Below are 9,772 nucleotides of genomic sequence, written 5' to 3'. Positions count from 1 at the left end.
GAGGGCTCTGGCAAAGGCAATGCTTAACCCAAAGGGACTGTACTAAATGGGGGGATTCCAGGCAGTGGGACAGCCAGGTATAAGGGAGGGGCTCTGGGACAGGAGCTTCGTAGAACTCTGCAGACCTGACCCTGTAGATGCTCACTTTCTCTCTCTTAGAGGCTGATCCATTTGTGCTTGTTATTGAATGAAAATTCCAAGGGAAGACAGTCTGCAGGTTGTTCCCAAATAGAAACACACATGCACAGAGAATGAGGAGCTTCTCCCAACACTGCCCTCTCCCCTCCTTGCTCCAAGGACCTGCACCCCCCACCTCCTCTCCCGGGCTGGAGGATGTGGGGGCAGGGGTGGAGGAGAGGGATCTGCTAACGCTTCCTGTGGTGGAGGTGAGTGTCTGCTCCTGCTCCAGGCAGCCCTGTCAGTGCAGCCCTTCCAAGCAGGAAGGCTGAGGGGCAGGGCCCTTACGGTGGAGGTTTTGCAACGTGAAGTCATTTCCCACAGTGAAGAAGCAGCCACGTTCTGCACGGTCCACTGGCAGTCTGGGATGTCTGCCCAGCACCAGGAGAGAGTCTAAAAATGCCCAAGCCCATCTTGGGCTCTCGGGAGGCTGGCTGAAGGGAATCCAGGAGTCAGCAAATCCCTCACAATCGCCTATTCCCCACGGAACCGGGCAGAGGGTGGAAGTCACCCCAGCCTCCAGGGGCTCTGCGTCCCTCTGGGTGACATGATGCCCAAAGGTAGACCACTGGTGGGAGCCCCTCAAGGGCAGGCCTGGTTCTTTCCCCTCTCCAGGTTCTCAGCACTTAGTACTGAGCAGATCCAGCCACGCAGGGTGTGTCAGGCTGAGTCGAAAACCCAAGTAGGTGTTGGTATGTGGGGGGAGGTGAGACAAGAGTTCTAGGCGTGCCCCAGAGGGACCCCGTCATCCACGAGAAGGCTCTGGAGTTTAGCCTCAGATGTCCTCACCTGGAGAAAAGAAGGGAGCACGCACCTGGTGGGGAATACAGCAGTGGGAACAGGTACAAAGAGGCAGAGGGGCCTGTTCTCCTACATGGTTATAATAATCAGCCAATGTGGTGGGCAGAGCCGTAACTGGCTGCAGGACCAGCATAACGGACGAGGCATGGAGTGCATCCTAATGTGTGAAGAACTAAAGGACACAGGGACAACCAATGAGCCACTGATGGGATTTCCCACACATGCAGCTGGGAAACGCGCTGCTTGGAGAGAAATCGCGTTCGACTCTGACCTTGGACGATCTGCCACAATAAGTGATGACTGAAGAGCTGCCCAGTTGGGCTGAGAATTGGGGATCCCGTGGGATGGAGGCACATGGGAGAGAAAACCTTGTGCATTCACCTGGCCCCCTGGGCCTAGGTGGAGGGGAAGCCTCGGTCCAGGACCCAGTCCCACCCTCCTTCCTCTGCATCCCCGGAGAAGGAGCTTATGGAGGCCAAACTCTCGACAGCCTTAGCATTTCTTTCGAGCCCAGGACTGTGAATTGATCTACAGCGGAAACTCCAGGGGTGTCTTTTTCAAATCAATGTTTAGCACAGGTGCTTTTCTGCACCCAAGCCCTGTAGGAAGCCACGCTGTTGCTTCCCTTCTCCTGATATACTTCTCGTTTGCATCACTCGTGCTAGACAATGGGTGGACTTGGAGATCTATCTCCTTTTCCCAACTGCTGGTATAGTGGACACTCAAGCGTTAGACCAGGAAGGGACCCTCTAATTGTCTTATCCCCTCATTTTATAGATGGAGACAGTGAAGCCCAGAGAGAAGCGAATCGCTTCATGTCACACAGCCTGTCCGAAGCAGAGCTGGGCCTGCACCACGTCTTCCCCGTCCGGGTGTCCTGCCCGCTGCTCCTCTGCCACCCTTCATCATTTCCTCTCCAGCCCTCTTTTCTAAGGCGTTCATTGCCTCCCTCTGGCTCTTCGGAGCTTCCTGTGGTGTCCACACTGCCACATGCCCGTCCACTTTGCAGCCTGACAGCTCTGCTCCACGACAACTCTGGCTGGGGGGGACAGCGAGGGTGTCCCGGCAGCCTGGCAGCCCCTTGCCTCGCGATGGGCCCCAGTCCTCCTCCCAGAAGAGCCTCCTCCCAGCGCTGAGCCTGGCTGAGGACTGGGAGCACATGCCTCCTCTGGCCCTGGGCTCAGAAGATCCACGTCCCGGTATGTCTTCCCTGTTATACCAGCTAAACGACCTTGAGCATGTCACACTCTGAACCTGACTGCTCTTCTTGAAAACAGGAATAGTTAGAACATACCACCTAGAGCTGCTGTGTAGATCAAAGGAGTCAAGGACATGGAATAGTGCTTTGTAAACTGTGAAGCATCATTTCTATGGAAAACAATGGGGTCCTTCAGACCCCACCACAGGGCTGGACATAGAGCAGATGACTACTGAGTAACTGTGGATCAATGGTTCTCAACGGGCGGCGATGCTGACAACCCAGGGAACACTGGGTGACGTCTGGAGACATTTTTGTTTGTCACAACTGGGTCGGGGTTGCTGTGGCATCTGATTGGTGGAGGCCAGGGACGCTGCTAAACAGCTTACAGGGCACAAGACAGCCCTCGCAGCAAAGAAATTATCCAGCCCCACGTGTCAACAGTGTTGAGGTTCAGAAGCCTTGCCGTAGACGGATGAAAGTGTGAGGTTATATCGGTAGACACAGACGTGATTTGTTGTTCTAGTAAAGCAAAGGCGCCGTGGCCAGGGAGTTGACCATGAAGATGCCATGGTGACAAGAGCAGGAACCACCCAGGTTAAATGAGCTGGCCATGCCCAGGTCTGATAAGTTGAAAACAATTTATTTCAATTCTATCCTCGGGAGGCAGCATAAATAATCACAGAAGACCACAAAGGTCAATGGGGAAGAAAAAAAGCTTCAGACGTGTGGGAAGGAGAAGATGTGAGCTTACACAGTCTAGCTGTGGGGTCTGGGGTGGGGCGCGGTGAGGAGACCCTGCTTTAGCTGGCTGAGAGGGTGGAAGGCTCTTGGAGGAAAAGCCTGAAGGGTCGGGGGGCTTTCCCTGCCCGGGTCACTGCGGGGGCTTAGGGAGCGCTGCCTCTGTGGATGGATGTTCTGCAGAGCGGCCGTGGGACAGGCAGGTGTAGAGCAAAATGCGTCTAGTAGGTCCTAGCTAATGCGAGAGCAGAGTGGACACCCATTTCTCAATCCCCAGCCCAGATCTCACCCCTAAACTGTGACTTTTCTGAGAAGAATGTTCATGGACTCTGTGGGTAGTGAGAAATGAAGGGAAAAAAAGAGGAAAAAAAGAAAACTGCAGAAGACCAAGTGAAGTGAGGCATCTCCCAGGGTCCTACGACCTTGGGCCGCTTCTCAGTTTATCTGCAAAGTGGGACGAATGCTCCCTGCCTCTGGGAGCCAAGGTGAGGCTCAAACGGGATCCTGTGTGTTGAAGAGCTGTGTAAACTTTAAAGTGCTACACCCACGTGAGGGGCTGGGGTCATTCTATACGCATAAGGCTGACCGTGGCTGAGAGAGCAGGGCCCCGACGCACCCACGCAGAGCAGCTCTTGGAGCCATCAGGCCCTGCTGGGCCTCCCCAGGGCTCGCTCCATCCTTCTCAGCCTCAGCCTCCAGGAGGAAGAGGCCTCATCTCAGAGGGAGTCCCCTGGGGGGCGAGCGCAGAGTGTGGGGGCCAGGAGGACATAGGGGCACTGAGTGTGAGGGGCCTCAACTGGGCGGTGTGACACGTTGGCACTACTGGTGTCGGGAGGCTCCCAGTCCTCCCGCTCCACGGAGACCTGGGCCCTGGTGCCGCCCCCGTGGGGGTGGCCTCTTGATGTCGTGGGAAGGGCCCGGGCCCGCAGTCTGGACACCACTGGTCCTGGTCCTGGGTCCACTGTTCACCGGCCGGGTGACAGTCAAGTCGCTTCCCCATTGCAACCCTCAGTTCTGTCATCTGTAAAATGGGGACATGATTCCCTACCCTGCCTGCCTCACAAAGTAAACGGGAGAAGGGTGTTGCCAGAGCTCTGAAGAGCAGCAGGGGAAGGCAAGGGGTCATCATGGCCTTGGCGAGCGGTCCTCTTAATTCCCTGAAGATAAGAGAGAGGGGGCAAGAGACAGGAAGGAGCCGGGCTGCTCGCAACCCTTGTCTTGTGAACGGGCTTCCAGGGCTGCCGGGGGAGAGAGAGGTGGGTGAGGGGAGGGAGAAGAGCTGAGGCCTGCGACCCAGCCCTCACTGTGCGTCCATCAGGGCGGCTGTGAGCCCCAGCAACACGCGTGCAGATGTCCTGGCAGCCCCCTTCGCGGGGGAGAAGGTCAACCTCTAAGGCTCCTGGGGTCCTGGCTCCCCTCTCCGCTCCCCCCTCAGGGAGTCCGCGGTCTTCACCCAGCCGAGGTGAGGCCGAGGCTCCCCCGGTGGCAGGAAAGGGGCTGCCAGCCTAGGTCCCTGGGAGAGGCTGGGGGCTTTTATTAGCATGAGGTCGAGAGGTCAAAGGTCAGCTTCCAGTTCTTGAGGTGGCAGGTGGGGTCCTCAGGCTCTCCCCCAGCTGCAGTCCTGCCTCTGTCTCTGGAGTCACCGGAGAAAGGGAAGTTAAGGGACGAGTAGAAACAACGGAGAGATGGGCTTAGAAAGCAGCCCAGCCGGGGAGCTAACAGTTCTTGGGGCTGTTGCGCAGGTTTTTCAGTTCCAGCTGTAGCTGCCGCATGCGGATGTCCTTCTGCGCCAGCTCCTCTTTCAACCTCCGAATCTCATCCTGCTGCCGGAAGAACATTCGGAGGAGCTGGGGTGGACGAGAGAGGGGGCCGGTGAGCGGGAGAGAGCAGGTGGGACGGTGACATCTCGAGGGGCACCCGGACCGCCACCACCGCCACCGCCCCCCCTTACAGCCACTGTCCTTCTGCTCCAGGCCTCTCACGTCTCCCCCATTCCTGTGTCCCAGGTGACTTAGGTCACCGCCGCTCTCCCTCCTAGAGACTCAGCTCACGGCTCCTACCCATGCCCACCCCCACCCCACGAGGCAGAAAAGAAAGCGCTGGTCTCTGCAGACCCGCCTCTGGCAGTGATGCAGGGTCACTGAGGAAGGGCCCAGTCCACACAGCCCAGTTTTCCAAATATCCCACGCTCACCCGTTTAGGGCTGCAAACATAATACTTCATTTACCTACCATTCGGAATGGAAAGCTTTCTAAAATGTTTTGCATCGTTCTTTTCTTAAGGAAGCTCAGGATACAGGATGGAACCCAGCTTTTCCCCTCCTGACACGGGACTAGCACCGCACAGCAAAGTGTGCACCCGGCACTGCTGGAGGGGCCGTGAGCAAAGCTCAGGGATCTGACAGCCCCTCGCTTAGACGACTCCCTGGATTAACCAGCCTCTCCATTTCTTCCGTAAAACAGACTGACAGAGGCCTGCCCAACGCTGCCTCCGCAGGCTCCTGGAGGACCCCAGACACTTGAGTTGAATGTGACCAACACGTAGTCGTACTGGTCCTCAAACTGCCAAGTGTGAGTTGCATCTGTGTTTGTATAATAATTGTATAATTTAATTAAATATGACATAAACTGATGAAATAGGAATACAAAAAGAGAGTTGCTGTTTCTATAAAAACTAAGTTGAACGCATTCCAGAATCTTGATGAAGGGGGTGCTAACAAAGTCCCTATTGAATTAGGTGTGAATGATATGCATATAAAAGGCGAATATTCTATATTTGGATCATATGGTAGTGGTTACATGGCTGTAGGCATATGTCAAAACTCATGGAACTGTACATTACAAAGGATGAACTTTACTGTAGGTCAATTAAACCTCAATAAACCTGTCCTAAAAAAAAAACTGGAGGACTTCCCTGGTGGTCCAGTGGCTAAGACTTGGCGCTCCCAATGCAGGGGGCCTGGGTTCGATCTCTGGTCAGGGAACTAGATTCCACACACCACAACTAAGAGTTCTCATGCCGCAACAAAGATCCCGCATGCTATAACTAAGACCCAGAGGAGCCAAAAAAAAACCCCAAAACATATATATATACATTTAAAAAAATTGGGGAAAACTTTGAAAAAACAAGGGCTTTGTTTTCAGATTGATTTTAAGTTCTCGTTCCACCTAAAAGAAACTTAAACTGGAAATTGGAGTTAAAGTGTGATTTATTTGACAAAGACATAGCAGATCCCAGCTGGGATCTCCTCAAAGAAAACGTCTTGGTCCTACAACAGAACATGTGGAATGAGTGTAAATGTTTTACATTTTAAATAAAAACTGTTTAAAGAAAAAAATATATTTATATATATAAATTGTTTAAAGAATATATATATTGTGATTATATAATTATACATATAATTATAATATATATATAATTTTTGTGATTCTTTTCTTTAACTGACTTTTTTTAAGATTATTAACCAACAAACCAGTCCTGGTTACATCTGTTCAGAGGGATGCTACGTCCTCAGCCCTGCACTAAGTGATTCTACACACTCCTGTGCCTTCCAAGTTCTCAAAGTTTCTTTGTATAATTTTTTGGGTCCACTTTTGTTTAAAAAAAAAGAGATTTATTGTGGTATAATTCACATACCATAAATTTCACTCATTTGAAGTGTCCATTCAGTGAGTTTTAGTAAAATTACAGAGCTGTGCAATGATGTCTCATCCCCTGTGTCAAGCTACCCATTGTCTCTTCACATTTCGACCAATGCGTCTACTGTTCACAGCCCTATTTTCTCATTAGTTGCTCCCAATCTTCTGTGATGATGAAAACTGTGGGTAAAACCAGAGTTACCAGGCTCTGAGAAAATCTTTTTTCCCAGTGAGGGAAGTATACAAGCTGTAGTGTCGAGAGATTGTGGCATCTGTGTTCTCTACTCAGAGACCCTTTAAAATATTTCTCCAGTTCCTCCGTTCTGATTGATACAGACGAGTCCATAGCTAAAGGTTACTCATTGTAACTGCTATTCACCCTGCCTTCTCCACACCCAGTACTAGAACGAACTTCAGGTTCTTGTTATGGCCCTGGGCTATCATAGCAATTCAACTATGTCTACCTTCTCAGGGTACCTAAAGCCAAAAATATTTTTAATGGAAAACAACAAACATATACAAAGGAAAGAAAAGGACTGTGAATCTCCCAGCACCCATCATCCTACTTCAGCAAATAACATGACCACTCTTTTCTTTCTCTCTTTCTTCCTTCCTTCCTTTTTTTTTCCTTTTTGTTTTTCCTTTTTGCCCTCACCACATGGCATGCGGGATCTTAGTTCCCTGACCAGGGACCAAACCTGTGCCCCTTGCACTGGAAGCACGAGTCTTAACCACTGGACCGCCAGGGAAGTCCCCATGTGACCACTCTTGCTTCGTCTCTGCTTTTACCTACTTCCCCTGTACCACCTCCTTGGCAATTATTTTGAAGCAAATCCCACGGATCACACGGTCTCATCCAGTCTTAGAAATTGGAACATCCCTCTATAATGGCACATACACATATTTTATAGCAATTATCAATTTACCTGCCAGTTGCACCTTTAAGACTGTGAGGTCCCAGAGGTCAGGAATGGTCTTACTTTTATGAATAACAGAGATAATTATAAGTTGGTGTGACAAAAAAGCCTGTAAGATAGACCCCATGTTATCCCCTCCTCTCGAGGGTGAACTGGAACCTCATAACTTGTTTCAAATGAACAGAACATGGCAGACACGAAGGGATGACATTTGCAAGGTGAGTTTACAAAAAGACTGTGGCTTCCATCTTAGATACCCTCTCTTCCTCACTGCCATGCTGTGAGCTGCCCTGTGGACAGGTCCATGTGGCAAGGACCTGAGCAAAGCCTCTGGCCAACAGCCCCTGAGGGGCTGAGACCCTTAGTCCAACGACCTGTGAGGAAATGAGTCTTGCCAGCAACCCAGTGACTGAATCTGGAAGCAGATCCTTCCACAGGTGAGTCTTCAGATGTGATGGCAGCCCTTGCTGACAGTTCACACCCTCATGAGAGACCTCGAGCTGCAGGCACCCACAGACACTATGAGATAACAAATGTTTGTGGGTTTAAGTCCCTAAGTCTTGGGTAACCTGTTATATGGCAATCGAGATCTAACACAGCCTCTTTGAGCATTTAATGTGAGCAGGAAGAGTGCTAGACACTTAGAGACAATCTCTTTAACACTCACAGCATTTCATGTCCCCATTTTACCATGAGGAAATGGACTCAGGAAGGTCAGGAAACACGTTCAGGCACAGCCAGGAAATGAGGGAGCCAGAATCCACGTGCAGGTGGGTCCCTGCCGCCATCTCCCCCTCAGCGGCACCAAGCCCAGGGCCCGGCCCGCGGTGGGCATGCGGGAACTCTGGCTGGGCTGCACTGGCACCAGGCACCGAGGGTGTGGCTGGAAGGCGACGCCTCTGGGGGGTGTGGACACGGCCCAGTGCTGGTTGCCCCGACTGAGCTGCTCCCTTTCCAAAGGGTACAAAGAGTACTTTCATGAACACTCAGCCTCTTCCACAAAAACAGGAAATCATTAGACCCTGCTGCTGCCATGCCGGGGAGGAAGGCAGCGCTGTAGCGCATGAGGCTGGCTTTCCCCTGTGAGCCAGGAATTTGTAACTCCAGATGACAGCCACATTCTGACACGGACGCACGAGGGGACACGTAACTCCGGGCTCGCGGATGCGAAGGGAGCTACGTGTCCCACCCCAGCCCAGCCTCTGTTTATTGGGGTCAGAGGCAACGGACACCAGCAGTAGGCTACTTATGGTATTTGTCGCAGAAAGAACAATGCCTCAGAAGGGAGCCGGCTCAAAGGCCTGAAGCCCATAATTGAAATGCAAAGGTCTCACTCCGCCAGGGTGTATGGAGGCAATGACTTCTACCTCTTACCTCGTTCTCTGTCCTGGGTGGGACATTTTCTAATAAATCTATTCCATTGACCACAATGCTCTTCTTTTCTTTGATGGGAGCCTTGAATACCATTTTGGGGGACTTCTTATAGCCTTCTTTCAAAGACATCAGCACGGGATCTAAGAAAGGCAAGGGACGTGTTCTCAGCGACCATTCCATGGACTGTCAAGTGATGGTGGCTCTCACTTACACCACGCCTGACAGTCAGCTGCGTGGGAGGGCAAGTTTAACGAGGAGGATCTGCAAGGGGAAGGGGGTGGGCTAGGCTGAAGGCCAAGGTCGCAGTCTCCTAGCCTCTTCTGGGAAGCCCACCCCTTGCGGTACCTCGGTTGACGCCTCCCAGCCACTCATCGGGGGTCAGAGCTGGCTCCGTGCCCGGCGTCATGGGGTAAATGTCTTCCTGGTAGGAATCCGACTGCAGCGGGGGGAGCAGAAGAGTGGACAGATGGGGGGCTGCTGAGAAGGCCCCTGCTCTCCAGTCAGATTCCCTTCTGTGCTGACCTCCAACCGTGTACCTGCTGTCCTGCCTCCAAGCCTTTGCACTCACAGTGTCTCCCGTGTGGGATTCCCGCCTTGCCTTCCTTAGCAAGCCAAACTGTTCTCACCCTGCAGTGGCCCCCAAACCCCACCCCAATCCACAGGACAAGGGCTCCTTCTTCCAGGCTCTTCCAAGCTTACAGTCAGTGGCGAGGAAGCTAGGCTTCAGTGCCAGGGGCCCTTCGGAGCCAGCCCAGCCCCACTCACCCTCCGGGGCACGATCATGGAGATGGGCTCAATCAGGCCCTTGAGAGTCACCAGCTTGTAGAATCGGAACACCTCGCAGGCAGACACATCCAGCCCGTGCTTGGGCATGACCCCTGTGGACGGGCACACACACAGCTGCATGGGGTCCCGGGAATCCCCCC

At 52.6% G+C, this 9,772-nt stretch overlaps 1 protein-coding gene across 1 annotated transcript in view; it reads right to left on the bottom strand.

Moving 5' to 3' along the window:
* Positions 1-2,856: 2,856 nt before the first annotated feature.
* Positions 2,857-9,772, bottom strand: part of CORO2B (coronin 2B) — a 67,706-nt gene continuing 60,790 nt past the window's right edge. The window contains exons 9-12 of the mRNA XM_057725273.1: positions 9,612-9,724; positions 9,192-9,282; positions 8,847-8,986; positions 2,857-4,764 (exon numbers count right to left, since the gene is read on the bottom strand). Coding sequence (XP_057581256.1) covers positions 4,633-4,764; positions 8,847-8,986; positions 9,192-9,282; positions 9,612-9,724 — 476 coding nt within the window. The 3' untranslated portion in view covers positions 2,857-4,632. The remainder of the gene's footprint in view (positions 4,765-8,846; positions 8,987-9,191; positions 9,283-9,611; positions 9,725-9,772) is intronic.

Source organism: Hippopotamus amphibius, chromosome 2 (assembly GCF_030028045.1).
Source record: "Hippopotamus amphibius kiboko isolate mHipAmp2 chromosome 2, mHipAmp2.hap2, whole genome shotgun sequence".
Lineage (NCBI taxonomy): Eukaryota > Metazoa > Chordata > Mammalia > Artiodactyla > Hippopotamidae > Hippopotamus > Hippopotamus amphibius.
Note: the sequence above shows the minus strand (reverse complement) of the source record. Positions and strands in the feature narration are given on the sequence as shown.